The sequence below is a fragment of the Apodemus sylvaticus genome, chromosome 8 (assembly GCF_947179515.1).
Source record: "Apodemus sylvaticus chromosome 8, mApoSyl1.1, whole genome shotgun sequence".
In the NCBI taxonomy this organism is placed as follows: Eukaryota; Metazoa; Chordata; class Mammalia; order Rodentia; family Muridae; genus Apodemus; species Apodemus sylvaticus.
Window position 1 is genome coordinate 71,417,918 of NC_067479.1, and position 20,646 is coordinate 71,438,563.

Genomic DNA, 20,646 nt, shown 5'->3' on the forward strand with positions numbered 1-20,646 from the left:
CAGAGTCTATGTGGTAAAGCTAGGTGTGCTGATAACACCCACAATCCAAGCTGGATTGTAATCCTACAACACTTACAGTCCTATCTGGGAGATAGATATAGACACCTGAGGTTCTCTGGCCAGCCAGTTTAACATAATCACCAAGCTAAGAAAGAGACCATGCTTCAAAAAATAAGGCAGGCAGAATGTGAGAATGACCCCCCCCAAGGTTCACCTCTGCCTACACACACACACACACACACACACACACACACACACACACCACTTAAAGAACTACTATTGAGTTTTATCAGCCTGGCTTTTCTTATGTTGCACTATGTCAGCAATTTAGTGATCTGATTGTCCTTTGGGAAACCAGATTCTTCCCATCCTAGGTTCACAGGCTTGCATCAGACAAATGTCATCTTTCCCAAAGAAACAGAAATGACTAGGTGATTCAATAGTTAGTCAGTGATTCCATTCTCAGAGCCTGCAGCCTTCTCTTATTTTTTTGTCAGGAAAGGTCAGATGTGGGCTTTTCATAAGAAAGGGCTTTACCACATGGAACATTTGGGGGTTTGGTGCTAAATAGACTGACGGGTGCTTGGTGGGCCTGTCTGCTACTGTCTTGTCCATCACTCCACCACAACTCTACCGAAACTTTACAATGGTAATGGATGCTCCTGGTGCTTGGTCCTGGTACAAGGGATGAGCCCAAATGCACATCTGCCCTGATGGACTCAGCAGGGTGGCATCAAAAATAGTGATGCTCCACCCCCAGGAACTTGGGTTTTTGGGACTCTGATACATATGCTACAAACCCCACCCTCTGGCCTTGTGTTCCTGCCCTGGGCTGTAAGTGGCGGTTCTCTGAGTCACTGGTTGTGGGTTCTGCTGTGGTTACTTCATGATTCTCACACAAGCACTCAGAAGACGTCATCAGACAGGGGCAGTAGGGCAGGAGTTTTCATAGAAAGCATGTGATGAAGGATCATAAAAGCAGAGAGGGGGTACAAGGTCACAGAGCCCACTCTGCCTTCTTCCTCTCCTAGGGGTTAAAAGAGCAAGGACAACACTCTCCGCACTGGGACCCAGGCGGCCTTCCAGGGAAGATGAAGCTCCTCTTGCTCCTGCTGACCTTCTCTCTGGCCCCCAGGACAGAGGCAGGTGAGTAAGCAGCACCTCCCTTTAGTGGTCTAACCCCGATGCCACCGGTAGTAGAAGGGTAGAGGCCTCTCTCAGGAAGAGCCACTGAGTGCTATCCCCTCCCTGAGCCATACCCATATCATCTGAAGTGGATTTACCTAAATGTCTGAGATAAAGGGTAGGAACCTGTACATCAGAAAACATGATGTTCTCCTGGAGCAGATGGAATGGGCCTGGCTTCTGCATCTATGATGATACAAGCCTTCCCCTCACCACAAACTCGTCACAGAAGCCTAGGTGTTGATGACCCCTGAGTAGATGGAATTGCTGTCCTCAGAGCAAAGATTTTGTTTGACCCAAGCTACTTGGCCCCTTCCTGTAACTCAGTGTTTCACAGGCTTCTGGTGGTTCCCTGGTGTTCAAGTGTGAGCCACTGGGCGCTCTGCATCTAGGAATGAAAGCCAGTGAGGAGGCCTGAAGAAATAAGATGCTGCAAAGTGTGAACTGAAGCCTTGGTCCCTAGAAAGCAGCAGCATTCCAGGCATCACAGGGCTGGGAACGAGGAAGAGGAGGGCTAAACAACTCTCTGGGACCAGAAGTCAGAAGACAGACAAGCCCTTAGGCTTTCCTTGTCCAGAGAATCATGCTTGCCTCCACTCGTGTGGAAGGAAGATTGATAGACCAAGACCTATATTTCTCTCATTTCTAAGAAGGGGAACGTGAGGGCGCTCCTCCCAAGCCCCTTCCAACTCCAGGACTCCCTGGCTCCCAAATGCCTGTCAAGTCTGGTGAAGCCAGATAGAACCCATCTGGTGGACTAGCAGGTGTCCACACAAAGGTTGGCTTTCCCTTCAGGAGAGATCATCGGGGGACATGAAGCCAAGCCCCACTCTCGACCTTACATGGCTTTTCTTCAGATCATGGGTTCGTCTTCTAAGAAGTGTGGTGGCGTCCTTATCCGAGAGGACTTTGTGCTGACTGCTGCTCACTGTTCAGGGAGGTGAGGAGCAAAAAACCAGTCCATAGCCTTCTGGGAAGATTCCATGGAGGCTCCACCTTCATCCTAAGGAGCTTGGGATGAGGGAGGGTCTAACAAGTCTCATAAGGGAGAAACAGTCTGTCACCAGAGTCACTGATTAGGGTTCAAGCACATTTTTACCAGAGTTAGCATTGCACTATGAGCTGAACAACTCAGTTTGCCTTCTTAGGGCTGACTTGCTGCTGAGCACCTCTAATGCAGCAACTGGTGCTTCAGATTACCCCTTAGCTTCCCTCAGCTGGAGCTCCACCCTGTCAGCTGTGCCTGTTCTTCACACCTCCTGGGCTGTAACCTTCCTGACTCCACATCTCTTATCTCCACTCTGTTCTCTTCATAGCACAATAAATGTCACGTTGGGGGCTCACAACATCAAAGAACAGGAGAAGACACAGCAAGTCATCCCTGTGGTAAAAATCATTCCCCACCCAGATTATAATCGTAAGAAAATCATCAACGACATCATGCTATTAAAGGTGAGACCTGCCCCCATTTTGGTCCTGCTCTCCCTCTTCTCAATTCCCTCCCTTCCATCCTGGCCTTCAGGGTGTCTCAGCTCAGTAGGCCATGAGCTGGACTCTTGCTTCTTCCCCAACAGCTGAAGACTAAGGCCAAGAGGACTAGCGCTGTGAGGCCCCTCAACCTGCCCAGGCGCAAAGTCAGTGTGAAGCCAGGAGATGTGTGCTATGTGGCTGGTTGGGGAAGGATGGCTCCAATGGGCAAATTCCCAGACACACTACAAGAGGTTGAACTGACTGTGCAGAAGGATCAGGAGTGTGAGTCCTACCTAAAAGGGTATTACAACGATGCCAATGAGATATGTGCAGGGGACCCAAAGACCAAACGTGCTTCCTTTCAGGTAAGTTGGGTTGCAGTCCCCTCTGTGCTCAGTGGGAGGAGAAGAAGAATCTGGGATCTAGGGACCCAAGCATCAAGGGACTCCTTTGCCCACTGGCTGTGATCTTTCTTCCTGGGAAGAGCAGAAACCAGGGGCCCCAGAGCTGACGAGGAGGCTCTGCTGAAATAACCTGTATAAAGGGAGGTGTTGGCAGCACAATGTCTGTGTCCAGGCCCAGGCTTTAGAAAGCTGGGCTCCCTGAGTGTGTCATAGCCACAGCCAGGTGTCTCCTCTGAGCAGACACACACACTTTGTCAGTGGGCTTCCCCTCCATGCTCACATCAGGCCCACTGACTGCCCCCATCATGTCCTTAAACAACAGCCTGTAGATGAAAGTCCCACACACCTTCCTAGAGAGTGGATCACAGCCCTGGGAAAAGGGCAGAGGCTGGCCTCAGGAGGGAGGTGCAGCCCTAACCATGTCCACAGTCAGACCTGGGAAGGCCAGGGGCCCCAGGCCTGCCCTCTGACCTCAGAAGCAGAGAGTGCAAGTCATGCTTCTCTGGGAGGAGCCTCGACATGAGAGGGAGGCTGGGACTAGGGTGAACAACAACAGCTCAGTGCCCTGTGCCCCGCTCAATTCACAGGGGGACTCTGGAGGGCCTCTTGTGTGCAAAAAAGCAGCTGCAGGCATCGTTTCCTATGGACGTAGTGATGGTTCAACTCCGCGGGCCTTCACCAAAGTCTCGAGTTTCCTATCCTGGATAAAGAAAACTATGAAAAGCAACTAATGATAAGAAGCATCATGGATGATTTTCTGATTAACCATCTTCCCTATAGCCAAGTCCAGGGTTCTACGACAGGTGACAGCAGCTGAATAAAGGGTTTTTTCCTGGCTGGAAAGACTGGTTTCATGTCCATTCACAAGGACCAACTCTGTTCGTGGCAGATCAATGGAATACTTCTGCCACCGTGCTGTGACAACCCAGTCGATGTCTGCCCATGGTAGTTTGCCCTCTCTACAAAAGAAGTAGAATGTTTGCATTTGACCCAGGCATATACTGCTTCCCCTCAGTGTCCTTAGAATGTTATTTAATGCAAGTCATCATTATTAGCTACCTATAGAACGTTCATACAATTTCAGCCAAGTTGCTGATGTGTTCCCTAGAATAGAGCAAGAAATGGATAAACAGAATTCCTTTTGCCTCTCTGTACTATTTTACTCCAATACCAAGATTTGTATGTTTTATAAAGCTAATTTTCTTATCAAATGAAATCTTTAAATTTTTACATTAATTGCCTATTTTCAAGGTACAACCTGATCTTTTATGTACATGATGTAAAAATGATTAAATAAAACTAATTAACATATTCATTAATTTAAATACTTTTTATTTTTGAAGGGAGAACATAAATTTGTTTGATAGAAGTTTTGAAATGTACAAACTATTATTATTAACTACCTGTTGTGCAGTAGATCTCAAAAAGTTATTCCTGCCCTCTAACTGAAATCAGTCTTTGATCAATATTTTCCAATTCTAATCTGTCCAGCCTCCAGTAACTAATACTCTCTCTACTTCTACAAATTTCCATTATTTTAGATTTTAAATACAAGTGAGATCATGCTTGATTTTTCTAGTATGCCTAGCTCATTTGTCTTGGAATCATGTCTCAGTGTCAAGTGTATCTTTGTAAAGAATAGAATTTTCCTATCTTAATGCCTGCATAACGAGCTAAGAGATGGCTCAACAGTTTAGAGCACTTGTTGCTCTAACAGAGGATTCAGGTTCAGTTGCCAGAATCCACATTATGTCTCTCAACCATCTTAAGTCCAGTCTCCAGGGCAACACACACACACACAACACACACACACACACACACACACATATTTCAACAAATACATAAGTACAGTTTTAAAGTTTAATGTCTGGATAGTCCATATCTTATGTATGTGCCACATTGTCTCTACGCTCCCATTCATTGATGGATATGTGTCAACCTTTAGCTGTTGGGAGTAATGTTACAACAAGCATCAGAGTACAGGTGTAACATACAGGGAAAACATACCCAGACACCAAGTTCTCAATACAAAGAAGACTTATACCCAGGAGGGACAAGCAGGTTTGGGGCTGGGGAGGCAGCTACCTTTGTATTGGACAAAGGCAGCAGCAGGTGTTTCTGCAAAAGTGGTTTTTAAGGGAAGTTTGTGCTAGTGTGAGTTGGTAGTTCCTGATAGGATTGCCTAGCCAGGGTAATCAAACAAATTTTGTTTGCTAGATTTTGGCATTTAGTCTCAGAAATGAGTCAGTGGCCAAATAAAGGTATAGACTTTGAGGGCAGTCTTTAGGAATGTAATCTAATGGTTTAGCAAGGGAGAAGAGATATGGGCGGGCAAAACATTCTGGCACCATGTTTGCCATGCTTGGGCCTGTAAGACAGCCACTCATTCCCACCCTTTTGTTTTATTATTGGGTTGTTGGGTATCAGGTAAGAGGCTGTTCCTTTCTGGCTGCTCTCTATTGATAATGGGGGACCCAAGAATGCTACAAGGCTGGTCAAGGCCAGGGAGTATAGGCTGTGTCATTTGATGTCCAGGCTCTGTGGGGCCATATGGGCCTAGCTGCTTTGGAGTTGTCTGAAATGCAGATTCTGAGGGAGCATTTGGGAACTCTGAGTTGCTGGAGTATCTTGTAATTGGTTTGAAATCTGTTGAGACCGATAGACTAGGTACAGAAAGTAAAGTTAAGGAATTTAGGGGAAATAAAAAAAAAAAACCAAACTTTTCATTGAGTTCTTTGTGAATTTCACATCATGCACGGTCAGGAGCCATTCAGGACAGGCTAAGGTTAGCAGGCAGCCTTCCTGGAGGTATCCCACCATTTTTGCAAGATCTGTAATGGGTGAGCTCAGTGACAAGGAGACTCCATCTCAGGATTGCTTCTTGCAGCTGATATGCCCCTCCTGTCATCATTAAATTAATATGATAAACCCTGAGCATTAGCCTGCCCTGTCGATCAGATTTCTTAAAGATCAACAGAAAGATGAACTTTCATGAATTTGTGTTGTTTAGATGAATTAATGATTTTCTATAATTCCTGATTTGATTCAAACAATTTTAGGAAAAAAAATTTTAAATTTATTTTTAATTTTTGATGTATTTACTTTACATACCACTTACTGCCCCTGCCTGGTCACCCCCTCCTAGGATCCTTCCCCCATCCTTACTCCCCTTCTCCTCTGAGCAGATGGGGACCTAGAGAAGTGCCTGGCACTGCAAATTTCTCCTAGGACAGGGGCTTAAGAAGAAAGCTTTAAGAGATGGTTTTAGTTGTTTTGCTAGAAAGATGTTATAAAGTAGAATCAAGAGTAAAATGTGCCCACTCCTCAGAATAGTAAGTTAAGGCTGCATAGTAAGAAATATTATGAGCTTTCATAATCACACTAAAGAGAGAAATAGGCTTGGGACAAATTTGTGTTCAAGGAGAACATTTAGGTCCAAGGATACAGTCACAGCTGTGCACTATAAAGCAGGGCGACGTAAAAACTATTGCTTTGAACGTTTGATAAGCATATTAGAATGAAACACTGCTTTGAACTTAATATTAACATCCTTCTGTAATTCCCATTTTATATAACATTTTATCTCAGAGGTAATTTTCTAAAGAACTTTTTGTCTAAGAAGCTATAAAAAGGCCACGGCAAAGAAATAAAGTTGTTGGTTGAGTATTTTGGCTTGGGTAGCTCTGCCTCATCCATCCATCTGTCCATCCGTCCATCCATCTGTCCATCCATCCACCCATCCAAATGCATATGCTTGTCTATATTTACGTGTGTAGGTAAGCATGCATGAATGAGTACTTGTAAATGAGACAGGTGGTTGGCCCCAACAAAATGTGAATGTGTTAATGTGTAAATGAGAATGTAAATGAAAATGTATGTATGAATGTATATGAGTCTGCAACTAATTGTCTTTATAAAGCATCTTAATTCTTTTCCTTTCCTTTTTCTCTGGTTCACAAAGAGTCAACCAGCCATTCCAGTGAAGGGCTTCTGGCTGCCTGGCCATTGAATGGAGCAATAGCAACAAATCCTTGACCTAATCACTCACTGTTAGCAACAAGTGTCAGGAGATCCAGAGGCCTGCAGCTTCTGGCCGCAGAGTAACTTAAAGTCAAGATAGGAATATGTTATTATAGAAAGCAATTCTACTTTTTTCTCAAGACTGACGCCCATTGGGCTGCTTCAGTGAGAACCCAGCCCGGAGCTGGTCTCAGGCAATGCACCTCCCCCACCCCTCATTTCCACCCTCCACCTTTGCAATCCCTGCCCCTCAACAGAGAGAAAAAAAGATCTTATTGTGGAAGCTGTAGTGTTCCACAGTATACCTTTTTGTCCACATTTCTTTGCTTGCAAACATTCATTGCAATGACTTATTGGTCTGGTATGAAGACTCTGGCTTCTGCTACTCTAATAATACTGGAACCTCATTGGGGTTCCTCTCAGATATTCTGTTGTGGCCCTGGAGATCCTATAGTTTTAGAGTTGTAGGACCAGCCTCTTCCAGTACTCCAGCAGTTCCCTGATGTTGGGACAGGTCGATTCAAAGCCCTGAATCTGGGCCTGAGAGGTATCTGAGATACTCAGCCTGCTGGCCCTCATGCCTTTTGGACCAACTCACTTGCAATCTCTGCAATCAGTGTCAGCTTTACTCTGCTGCCCGGGTACAGGGCCCACTCTACTGCATGTTGCTGCCAATAAGGGATATGGCCAGATCTTCAGTCTGCCATAGATGGTGAGGGTTGACGGAGGGGAGAAGGGTGTTTCTCTCTCACCAGCACCACTGCCCAGAAGCCAAGAGCCAGTTTTTCTGCACTCAAGCCCTGGGGACTGGCTCACCTGCAGCCCCCATACCTAGGCCCAGCTCTTCTGTGAGGGGCAGGGCCCGCTCGCTTCCAGTGCTGCAGCAGGTGGGGGGCAGGGCTAACTCTCCTGCTCTCATGACCCCAGGGCCAGTTCTCACACCTGACACAAGTGGTGAGGGCTGAGGGAGAAGGAAGCTATCTCTAGTTCATTCATGCCACCATAGAGAAATGAGTGGTAGAGCCAGCTCTTCCATGCTTGCATCCTCAGGGCCAGCTCGCTCACAACTCCTGCTATGTGTGGGGTCCAGCTTTCCTTAGTACTGCAGCTCAGCAGCAGAAGGGGAAAGTCAGCTCTCCTGCTCTCATGCCTCTAGGGCCATCATGTCCAGGTGAGGGGTGGGGCCAGTTCTGCACAGTCCTCAGACATCAATATATCTTCAGGTGACATCCCAGACTAGGGACATCCACCTGACTTTTGATGGCAACAGAAAACTGCTACTGCACGGCCATGGACCCAGATGTGGCCCCCATCAGCAACACAGGCCAGGTCCTCACCATGGTCTCAGGTAGCATCACCAGATACTCACAACAGGCTGCTTCTCACTACCTTGAGTCTCTAGTTGCACCCCCTCTCTTCATTGTGCCCACATCCTTCTGTTTCTCTTTCTCTTCCATTTCTCCACTACTTGTTTGCTTTCCTTAGTGGTGCCCGTGCTCTCTGAGTGTCTGGGGTCATCCAGGAGTAGTCTCAGGAGTTCTGTGCCCTGCTCAGGCATTATGGTGCCAGGCAAGGGTCATCTAGAGTATAATCTGCCCCTTTCCCAGGCCTGCACTGTGTTCATCTCAGCCTAGATCCCTGTCTGGATCTTTGGTGCTGGACTGGAGGTGGTCTTAGGCTTGCTTTCTCCAATGTTACACCAATCATTCAGATATTCACAGGTCAGAACACTGAGGGTGGACATAGCCTCTCTCTTCTCTGCCACCTACTGATGCACATGTGATAGAGCAGCCACATCTACAATGACTCTAGGGGCAATAAGCAGCATATGCTCTAAGAGCAAGAATCGACAAATGGGACCTCATAAAATTACAAAGTTTCTGTAAGGCAAAGGACACCATCAAGAGGACAAATCGGCAACCAACAAATTGGGAAAAGATCTTCACCAATCCTACATCAGATAGAGGGCTAATATCCAATATATATAAAGAACTCAAGAAGTTAGACTCCAGAAAACCAAACAACCCTATTAAAAAATGGGGTACAGAGTTAAACAAAGAATTCACACCTGAAGAACTTCGGATGGCGGAGAAGCATCTTAAAAAATGTTCAACTTCATTAGTCATTAGGGAAATGCAAATCAAAACAACCCTAAGATTTCATCTTACACCAGTCAGAATGGCTAAGATTAAAAATTCAGGAGACAGCAGGTGTTGGAGAGGGTGTGGAGAAAGAGGAACACTCTTCCACTGCTGGTGGGGTTGCAAATTGGTACAACCACTCTGGAAATCAGTCTGGCGGTTCCTCCGAAAACTGGGCACCTCACTTCCAGAAGATCCTGCTATACCACTCCTGGGCATATACCCAGAAGACTCCCCACCATGTAATAAGGATACATGTTCTACTATGTTCATAGCAGCCCTATTTATAATTGCCAGATGCTGGAAAGAACCCAGGTATCCCTCAACAGAAGAGTGGATGCAAAAAATGTGGTATATCTACACAATGGAGTACTATTCAGCCATTAAAAACAATGAATTCATGAAATTCTTAGGCAAATGGATGGAGCTAGAGAATATCATACTAAGTGAGGTAACCCAGACTCAAAAGGTGAATCATGGTATGCACTCACTAATAAGTGGATATTAACCTAGAAAACTGGAACACCCAAAACATAATCCACACATCAAATGAGGTACAAGAAGAAAGGAGGAGTGGCCCCTGGTTCTGGAAAGACTCAGTGAAACAGTATTCAGCAAAACCAGAACGGGGAAGTGGGAAGGGGTGGGTGGGAGGACAGGGGAAGAGAAGGGAGCTTACGGGACTTTCGGGGAGTGGGGGGGCTAGAAAAGGGGAAATCAATTGAAATGTAAATAAATTATATCGAATAAAAAAAAGAAAAGAAAAAAAATCTTGGGTGTAAATATGAAATTTCCAGACTCATGGTCCTGGTAGTTAGTGAGGGGAGTCCCAATACCACATAAAGGGGAAGAGGACCAGGGAAAGGGGGAGAGATACCAACCTCAGAAATAGACAGGTGAGGAAATTTTAGAGTGTTGATTAACAGAAGTCAATCTGGAGTTCATTTGACCTGTATGAAGTAGATTTAAGTCAATTTATGAGAATTCTTAGGTTTATAAAAAGAATAAAAATTTTACCATTGTTTGTAATCTTTATTGAAATCCATATTGTAGAAAGAGCAGTAGATTTATGTCTTTGTGTTATAGTAAAAGTTTGGGGGGACTCAAACAATAGCATAGATAGAAGGAAAGAAATCTGAAACAATTTTTTATTTACCTTAAATCACTCTCTTAGACCCATAAATAACTTCTAAACCCTCTCCACTTACTTAAGTTTACACATCTTCAGACTTTAAAACACTTTATCTTAAATCATCTTACAGACTCCCGAAGCTTAGCTTTTAAGTTCTCGAATCTTTACAACTTGCATTTACGTAACTTAGAACCTTGTTTTAGACTTTTATAACTTCGCATCTTTTTTAACGAGGTGCGTAGGAAAGCTAGGGCATTAGATAGTGGAGGTGGTGGTAGTTTACTGACACACGTTGCAGGTTTTGGTTAGGTTGTGATTAAAAAGTCTTATGTGATGGGGTGAGAGTCAGACGGCTTAGAGAAAAGGATAGAAGTAATTTAGGATTAGAGTGAAGTATTTGATGTACGTAGCAGCTAATGTCCTGTGTTGAAGGAGGGTTAGGTATGTAGTTTTCTGGGTTATGTAGTACGGTGGCCTGGAGGGAAGTGTGGTGAGACATAAGGGACAAAAAGGCAGCTTGATAGGCTGCCATGTTGGTGTGATTATTGCCTTTGCTGATGATGGAGGGGTCTGCCTCATGTGCCTTGCAATGAACCCAGCCAATTTGAGAAAACAAGTGAGGCGTTGATGAGGTCATGCGCATATGAAGAGCTAGTAATTGAGTTGTGTTTTGTGTTTGAAATCTTTGTTCGTTCCAGATGGTTGAGTGTGTTAGCAAGATAAGGAAAACATATATGAAGTCTGTATACTCCTTTAATAATGCATTTTTGGCATTTTGGAAGCCTCTAGTGAGGGCTATTAATTATGCCTATTGATTGATAGTGTGTGTGGGTTAAAGAGGCCATCATCTGGAACCACTGCATGTCCTGCAACATTGTGGCTTCTTGGAAGGAGGGAGTGACATTTGTATGAAATATGTAAGCAGAAGTCACTGGAGGACCCTCTTTATGTGAGAGGTATGAGGGAGAAGATCTTTGGGAGTCTTTGGATAGAATTGAAGAGGGTCTAGGAAATGTTGGGGTAAAGGCAAACTTGGAGAATTGAGGGGAGGACAGGTAAGAAATGAGGGTAATGAGTTTTTAATAAGAGAAGCTTGGAGGGGCAGAATCTGAGGTGATGGAAGTGCTTTGTAAGTTAGGAGGAGGAGGAGGAGGAGGAGGAGGAGTAGAGAGAGAGAGAGAGAGAGAGAGAGAGAGAGAGAGAGAGAGAGAGAGGAGAGAGAGAATACACTGTGAGGGGGGAATTCCAAAGTTAGCTTATTCGATTTAGACAGAGACACTAGCCTAGGACGATGTTTCTTAGGCTCTGAAGAGGTAAGCTACAGGGGCAAAAGTCAGTACTAGATAGTGTCCCAAGACTTTAAGTGCTTTGCTTTATGGAACTGTAAAGGCAGAAATCTCTGCATAGATACGGGAAGCCGAGTGAGGCTAGGCTGAAAAGAGACTTTGTTTGTTTAAAAAAAATGCTTGTCAAAAGAGGCTCATGGAAAGTTGCAGAAGCAACTCGGTATAGAGGATGTAGCAGTGAGTATCCAGACACCCGTGAGCAGAGGAAATCGACCCCCTCCTAAGAAAAGATTTTTGTTTTGTTGAGGGCAGAGATAAGGAGCAAGGTGACCTTAAGTGAGGTGTTTATGGATTGGGGAGAGAGAAATTCCAAGATTGGTGAACTGAGGAGAGGAGGGTTGAACTTTGGAACCCCTGAAGATGAAGACAGTGATGAGTGAGGCTGTCAGAGAGAGAAGGGCTACAAAGGGTTACAAAGGAGGAGACTATCCACACACTGTAGCAGGCAGGAGGGAAAAGGGGGGACTGTGTTTGAATCCTGGTGAAAGACAGTCCAGGTCAGTTGTTGGGATTGTTGAGTATAGGGGTCTGACCAAGTGAAGAAAAATAATATCAAGAATGAGCATCCAGGGATTCTGAGAGGAAACAAAGGGCACCTTTAAGGCCTATGATTGAGAAGTGAGTAGGGTTTCCAGTGATAGTGGAAAGTATAATGTAAGGTGGCCAGGGGCACAGGCAGAGATAATGGAACAGAGACTTTGGATAAGTGGAAGGTTCACTTTTGACTGAATGTGGGAGTATTGTAGGTGAAGAAGTAGGGTGTAGAAGCTGCTTAGATAAAATTATGGGTTTGAGGCCTCTGAGACTGATTAAGTGCAATGGGCATTGGAGTTTGAAGATGTAGGCAGAAGGGTTTTTGCACAAGACATCAAAAAAGCTTATGCACAGAGAAGAAGGTCTCAGTGGGAATTAGAGGGGCACGAGAGAGAGCAATTGTGGGTAAAAATAATCAAAGCATATTGAAAACATTATAAACTTGTCAAAGAATTTCATAAGGTTCACAGGATTAAATCATCTCCCATGCCAAGAGTTTTCTTTCTTTCTTTCTTTCTTTCTTTCTTTCTTTCTTTCTTTCTTTCTTTCTTTCTTTCTTTCTTTCTTTCTTTCTTTCTTTCTTTCTTTCTTTCTTTTTCTTTCTTTCTTTCTTTCCTTTTTTTTTTTTTTTTTAGTTTTAATTTCTTTACATTTCAAGTGTTATCCCCTTACTTGGTTCCCCCTCTTCCGGAAACCACCTCTCCTATCCCTCCTCCCCCTGCTTCTATGAGGGTACTCCTCCTCCTACCCATCCACTCCCATCTCCCTGCCCTTGATTCCCCTACACTGGGGCATTTATCAAACCTTCATAGGACCAAGGACCTCTCCTCCCACTGTTTTCTGACAAGGCTGTCCTCTGCTACTTATGCAGCTAGAGCCATGTGTACTCCTTGATTGGTGGCTTAGTCCCTGGGAGCTCTGGGGGTGGGTGCAGGAGGGTCTGGTTGGTTGATATTGTTGTTCTTCCTATGGGGTTGCAAACCCCTTCAGCTTCTTCAGTCCTTTTCTAACTCCTCCTTTGAACATCCACACTCAGTGCAATGGTTGGCTGTGAGTATCTGACTCTGTATTTCTAAGACTCTGGAAATGCAAATCAAAACAACCCTGAGATTCCACCTCACACCAGTCAGAATGGTAAAGATAAAAATTCAGGTGACAGCAGATGCTGGCAAGAATGTAGAGAAAGAGGAACACTCCTTCATTGTGGGTGGAATTTCAAGCTGGTACAACCACTCTGGAAATCAGTCTAGAGGTTCCTCAGAAAATTGGACAAAGCACTACCTGAGGACCCAGCTTTACCACTCCTGGACATATACCCAGAAGATGCTCCAATGTATAGCAAGGACACATGCTCCACTATGTTCATAGCTGCCATATTTATAATAACCAGAAGCTGGAAAGAACCCAGATGCCCTTCAACAGAAGAATGGATACAGAAAATGTGGTACATTTACACAATGGAGTACTACCCAGATATCATAAATGATGAATTCATGAAATTCTTAGGCAAATAGATGCAACTAGAAAATATCATCCTGAGTGAGGTAACCCAATCACAAAAGAACACACATGGTATGCACTCACTAATAAGTGGATATTAGCCCAGAAGCTTGGAATAACCAAGATATAATTCACAGAGCACATGAAGCTCAAGAAGAAGGAAGACCAAAGTGTGGGTGCTTTGGTCCCTTTTAGAAAGGGGAGCAAAATACTCACGGGAGCAAATATGGAGACAAAGTTCAGAGCAGAGACTGAAGGAAAGGCCTTCCAGAGACTGTCCTACCTGGGGATTCATCCCAGAGGCAGTCACCAAACTCCGGCACTATTGTGGATGCTAACAAAGGATTGCAGAAAGGATCCTGATCTAACTGTCTACCAAGAGACTATGCGAAGAATTCTTAAGGAGTGATTGTGCTGAATTTGATGAAGTTGTTCTCGTTTCAGAAGTAGGATGGCTGAACTGATGACACTCTAGCAACATTATCAAGTTACCACAAAATAAACAAAATTTGGGACTTCAAAATTAAATCTGAATTATCTCTTTAACCTTCCAGTGTATTTAACTATTTATTTCATCTTTAAAGTGAAAATGAACTTGTCAATACAATACTGTGTTTCAAACCGTGAATGTTCCAGGTGAAGAGGGAAATTAAACCCAAATTAATTGTATGCATTTCAAACCAGCCGAATGGAGATTTGTGAACAGTCATGCAGCCTTGCTTTGACATGTAACATGAGAAGGCTTTATCCCAGGGAAGCAGGGATGGTTCACTATACGGAAATCCATCAATGCAATCCACTATATAAACAAACTCAAAGAAAAAAAACACATGGTCATTTCATTGGATGCTGAAAAAGCATTTGACAAAATTCAGCATCCTTTCATGCTTAAAGCCTTGGAAAGAACAGGAATTCAAGGCCCATACCTAAACATAGTTAAAGCAACATACAGCAAACCGGTAGCCAACATCAAACTAAATGGAGAGAAACTTGAAGCAATCCCACTAAAACCAGGGACTAGACAAGGCTGCCCCCTCTCTCCTTATCTTTTCAATACTGTTCTTGAGGTACTAGCTCGGGCAATTAGACAACATAAGGAGGTCAAAGGGATACAAATTGGAAATGAAGAAGTCAAACTATCATTATTTGCAGATGATATGATAGTCTACCTAAGTGACCCAAAAAACTCCACTAGAGAACTCCTACAGCTGATAAACAACTTCAGCAAAGTGGCAGGTTATAAAATCAACTCAAGCAAATCAGTAGCCTTCCTATACTCACAGGATAAGCAGGCTGAGAAAGAAATTAGGGAAATGACCCCCTTCACAATAGCCACAAACAGTATAAAGTATCTTGGTTTGACTCTGACCAAACAAGTGAAAGATCTGAATGACAAGGACTTTAAGACTCTGAAGAAGGAAATGGAAGAAGACCTCAGAAAATGTAAAAATCTCCCATGCTCATGGATTGGCAGGATTAATATAGTTAAAATGGCCATTTTGCCAAAAGCAATGTACAGATTCAACGCAATACCCATCAAAATCCCAACTCAGTTCTTCATAGAGTTAGAAAGAGCAATTCTCAAATTCATCTGGAATAACAAAAAACCCAGGATAGCTAAAACTATTCTCAACAACAAAAGAAATTCTGGGGGAATCAGTATCCCATTGACCTCCAGCAATACTACAGAGCAATAGTGTTAAAAACTGCATGGTATTGGTACAGTGACAGGCAGGCGGATCAATGGAATAGGATTGAAGATCCAGAAATGAACCCACACACCTAAGGCCACTTGATCCTCGACAAAGGAGCTGACAACATCCAGTGGAAAAAAGATAGCCTTTTCAACAAATGGTGCTGGTTCAATTGGAGGTCAGCATGCAGAAGAATTCGAATTGATCCATCCTTATCTTCTTGTACTAAGCTCAACTCCAAATGGATCAAGGACCTCCACATAAAGCCAGACACTCTGAAGCTAATAGAAAAGAAACTGGGGAAAACCCTTGAGGACATGGGCACAGGGGGGAGAGTTCCTGAACAGAACACCAATACCATATGCTCTAAGATCAAGAATTGACAAATGGGACCTCATAAAATTACAAAGTTTCTGTAAGGCAAAAAACATTATCAAAAGGAGAAATCGGCAACCAACAAATTGGGAAAAGATCTTCACCAACCCTACATCATATAGAGGGCTAATATCCAATATATACAAAGAACTCAAGAAGTTAGACCCCAGAAAGCCAAATAACCCTATTAAAAATGGGGTACAGAGCTAAACAAAGAATTTTCACCCGAAGAACTGATGGCTGAGAAGCATCTTAAAAAATGCTCAACTTCATTAGTCATTAGGGAAATGCAAATCAAAACAACCCTGAGATTTCACCTTACACCAGTCAGAATGGCTAAGATTAAAAATTTAGGAAACAGCAGGTGTTGGCAAGGATGTGGAGAAAGAGGAACACTCCTTCACTGCTGGTGGTGTTGCAAATTGGTCCAACCACTCTGGAAATCAGTCTGGCGGTTCCTCAGAAAACTGGGCACGTCACTTCTGGAGGATCCTGCTATACCACTCCTGGGCATATACCCAGAGGATTCCCCAGCAGGTAATAAGGATACATGCTCCACTATGTTTATAGCAGCCCTATTTATAATAGCCAGAACCTGGAATGAACCCAGGTATCCCTCAATGGAAGAATGGATGCAAAAAATGTGGTATATATACACAATGGAGTACTTTTCAGCCATTAGAAACAATGAATTCATGAAATTCTTAGACAAATGGATGGAACTGGAGAACATCATACTGAGGTAACCCAGTCTCAAAAGATTAATAATGGTATGCACTTACTAATAAGTGAATATTAGCCTAGAAAATTGGAATACCCAAAACATAATCCACACATCAAATGATGTACAAGAAGAACGGAGGAGGGGCCTGGTTCTGGAAAGACTCAGTGTAGTAGTATAGGGCAAAACCAGAACAGGGAAGTGGGAAGGGGTGGATGGGAGGACAGGGGGAGGGAAGAGGGCTTATGGGACTTTCGGGGAGTGGGGTCCAGAAAAGGGGAAATCATTTGAAATGTAAATAAAAAATATATATAAAAAAAAAGGTATCATCACAAAAAAAAAAAACAAAACAAAAACATGAGAATTTAAAATCATATCTCGCTTCCCGCCGCCATTTGCACCAGGGAGCCAGGAGACTCCACAGCCTTCTGTGCACAGCACATCAGGAGAGAGTGATCTCCCAACAGTGCCTTCACTTCTGAGTACAGAGGTGAGATCTCTACTTTCTCTCTGGAGGGGACCAGCTAGGAGAACATAGGACATAAGATCAGTGGAACAGCTGGCACAGAAGTCTTCCTGCCACCATTTGTACCAGAGAGCCTGGAAAGTTCACAGTCTTCTCTGCATAGCCCACCAGGAGAGAGTGATCTCCCAGCAGTGCTTCCACTTTTGAGCTCAGAGGAGTAAGGACACAGGCTTATAGGCCCATAGGAGGAACAAACTCCAGGCAGAGACAACAATACCAACTAGCACCAGAGATAACCAGATGGCGAAAGGCAAGCACAAGAACCCTACCAACAGAAACCAAGGCCTCATGGCAACATCAGAACCCAGTTCTCCCATCACAGCAAGTCCTGGATACCCCAACACACCGGAAAAGCAAGAGTTGGGTTTAAAATCATATCTCATGATGCTGATAGAAGGCTTCAGGAAAGACTTAAATAACTCCCTTAAAAAATTACAGGAGAATATCAGTCAACAGGTAAAAGCCCTTAAAGAGGAAACACAAAAATCCCTTAAAGAAATACAGGATATTGTGGGTCAACAGGCAGAAACCCTTAAAGAAGTAACACAAAAATCCCTTAAAGAATTACAGGAAAACACAAACAATCAAGTGAAGGAACAGAAGAAAACCATCCAGGACCTAAAAGTGGAAGTAGAAACAATAAAGAAATCACAAAGTGAGACATCTCTGGAGATAGAAAACCTTGGAAAGAATTCAGGAGTCATAGATGCAAGCATCAACAACAGAATACAAGAGATAGAAGAAAGAACCTCAGGTGCTGAAGATACCATAGAAAACATTGACTCAACAGTCAAAGAAAATGCAAAATGCATAAAGCTGGTAACCCAAAACATCCAGGAACTCCAGGACACAATGAGAAGACCAGACCTAAGGATTATAGGTATAGACAAGAGCTAGGATTTACATCTTAAAGGCCCAGTAAATATCTTCAACAAAATTGTAGAAGAAAACTTCCCTAACCTAGACAAAGACAAGAACATACAAGAAACCTTCAGAACTCCAAACAGACTGGACCAGAACAGAAAGTCTTCCTGGCACATAATAATCAAAACACCAAATTCACTAAACAAAGAAAGAATATTAAAAGTAGTAAGGGGAAAAGAGCAAGTAACTTATAAAGGCAGACCTATCAGAATTACACCAGACTTCTCACCAGAGACAATGAAAGCTAGAAGATCCTGGGCAGACCTCAGACAGACCCTAAGAGAACACAAATGCCAGCCCAGGCTACTATACCCAACAAACCCTCAATCATCATAGCTGGAGAAACCAAGACATTCCATGATAAAACCAAATTTGCACAAATCCAGCCCTACAAAGGATAATTGATAGAAAATGCCAACACAAGGAGGAAAACTACACCCTAGAAGAAGCAAGAAAGTAATCTTCTTCCAACAAATCCAAAAGATGATACCCACACAAACATAAAAATAATATCAAAAATAACAGGAAGCAACAATCACTATTTGTTAATATCTCTTAACAACAAGGACTCAACTCCCAATAAAAAGACGTAGACTAAGGAAATATTTCTCATGTAAATCTTTAATTTTATCAGAAAATGTTTGTAATCCCCCATTTAATTAATTTAGTAATGTTTTTATGTCTACCATATTATCTGCATTATTTTTCATGATAATCTGCAATTTTAATATCTTTCTATATATTTCCTCTATTTTATCAGAAATGTTTTCAATGTAAATCTTTGATTTCATCACAAATGTTTCTAATTCCACCTTCAATTAATTTAGAGTTTTTATATCTACCATTTTATATGTAAAATTTTCCATGAAATAGTCAATTTTAACGTGTTTGTCTATATATTTCTTGAATTTTACCAGAAATATTTTCCATGTAAATCTGAAAATGTTTATAATTCCACTTTCAATCAACTTAGAATTATCTTTATGCCTATTATTTTATCTGCATAATTTCCATGATAATCTTTACTTTTAACATGTTTTTCTATATAGTTCTTCAATTTTATCAGAAATATTTTCCATGTAAATCTTCAAGTTTATCAGAAAATGTTTATAATTCCACTTTCAATCAACTTAGGAATACTTTTATTCCTATCATTATTATATCTATATAAAATTTTCCATGATTATCTTCAATTCTAACATGTTTTTCTACATTTTTCTACAATTTTATCAGAAATATTTTCCACATAAATCTTCGATTCTATCATAAAATGTTTCTATTTCATATTTCAATTAATTTAGCAATGTTTTTATGTGTACCACTTTACTCTTTAATTTTCCATGAAAATTGTCAAATTTAATGTGTCTATCTGAAATATTTTCCATGTAAATCTTTAATGTTAACATAAAGTGTTTTTACTTCCCTTTTCAATAAAATAAATAAATAAATAAATTTAAAGAAAGAACATTTGAAAAAATAAATAAAATCATATCTTAAGGTGTCCAGAAATATTTTCATTAGTTTGATATCATCCCAAGCCCATTTTTGGTCCTTCAAATGGAATGCATAGAACTATAATCCTTTATTCAGATTAAAAATATTTTTGATCACGTCACTTCAGGACTTTTATGGGTTTTTTATGGGTCCTTCTCAGAGACAAATGCTCACACACTATCATCACACTGTATTCAGGCCACCACTTTTTTCACAGCACCTACATTGGTGGGCAACTAGTCCCACGAATTGAGCGCATAGGACTGCAGAGACAGCTGAGAAGTATAAACAGTGCGCACTGCACTTGCTGAGGACCCAGGTTCGTTTCTGAGCAGCCACATTGAGTAGCTCATCACCACTTATAACTTCAGCTCCTCTGGCTTAAGGATACACTGAGATCAGACCTGTGTCCATCAAGTCAGAGAGTGAAACTTCTGTTTTCAAAAGCAATGTAAAATATTCACCTGCATCTTGTTGTCCTCCTTTGTTTGTATGATAAAAGCACACCAAAATAAATGTTATTATTTACAGGTTTTCAGATATCACAAACGTGGACCCTGCTCCATGATTTTAAAAGATTCTCACCAAATGGACTCTCATATAATTAAGGTTATTTTATTCCGTAGGCTTTTGATGCTTATCTGTGTGTGCATGTAGTGTGTCCTTTATGCACAGTCTCTTTCAGGGTGAATGATCAACATTTATTATAGCTTGTGTAAGCAACATGCAGCTTTCAGTGTGGAGCACAAAAGCCAAAATATTGCATACCCATAGACTAGATGATTAATTTTTAGGCAATTAATACTTTTAATTGCATAAACACTAAAGACTTTAGTCCATAACTAAGACAAGAAAGCCTCTCTTGGTCCCAAAATATGATAGGAGAAAATTCAAAAGTATTTTGAAATCCATGAAGCAGTGATAAGAAAGCAGGTTCCCATAGCTCTGCAGTTTTCTGGATGCACACACACACACACACACACACACACACACACACACACCTGTTCTCAGAGGGAGGCCAGCCTGTCTCAAGTCCCAGAGTAATCTCACACAGTTCTCACTATCTACTGCTCTAACTATAGGCTCCCAGATTCCTCCACTCAGCAGCAGAAATTTTCAAGAGCTGCATCGCTGTCTCTCTCTCTTGGATGTAGCCCATTAAATAACAATCACGATAATG

The 20,646-nt window shown here is 42.4% G+C and overlaps 1 protein-coding gene and 1 non-coding gene across 2 annotated transcripts; one reads left to right on the forward strand and one right to left on the reverse strand.

The window, feature by feature from the left end:
* The first annotated feature begins 897 nt into the window (after positions 1-897).
* Positions 898-3,896, forward strand: LOC127691488 (granzyme B). The gene is made up of 5 exons (XM_052191371.1): positions 898-1,146; positions 1,981-2,125; positions 2,502-2,637; positions 2,760-3,020; positions 3,647-3,896. Exons 1-5 carry the CDS (start codon positions 1,092-1,094, stop codon positions 3,788-3,790), a joined length of 741 nt encoding a protein of 246 aa, XP_052047331.1. The 5' UTR covers positions 898-1,091; the 3' UTR covers positions 3,791-3,896.
* A 4,873-nt stretch (positions 3,897-8,769) lies between these two features.
* On the reverse strand, positions 8,770-8,898 carry LOC127691746 (small nucleolar RNA SNORA17). Its single transcript, XR_007979342.1, has one exon. It is a non-coding gene; the product is annotated as a small nucleolar RNA SNORA17 (small nucleolar RNA).
* Between the last annotated feature and the right edge of the window lie 11,748 nt (positions 8,899-20,646).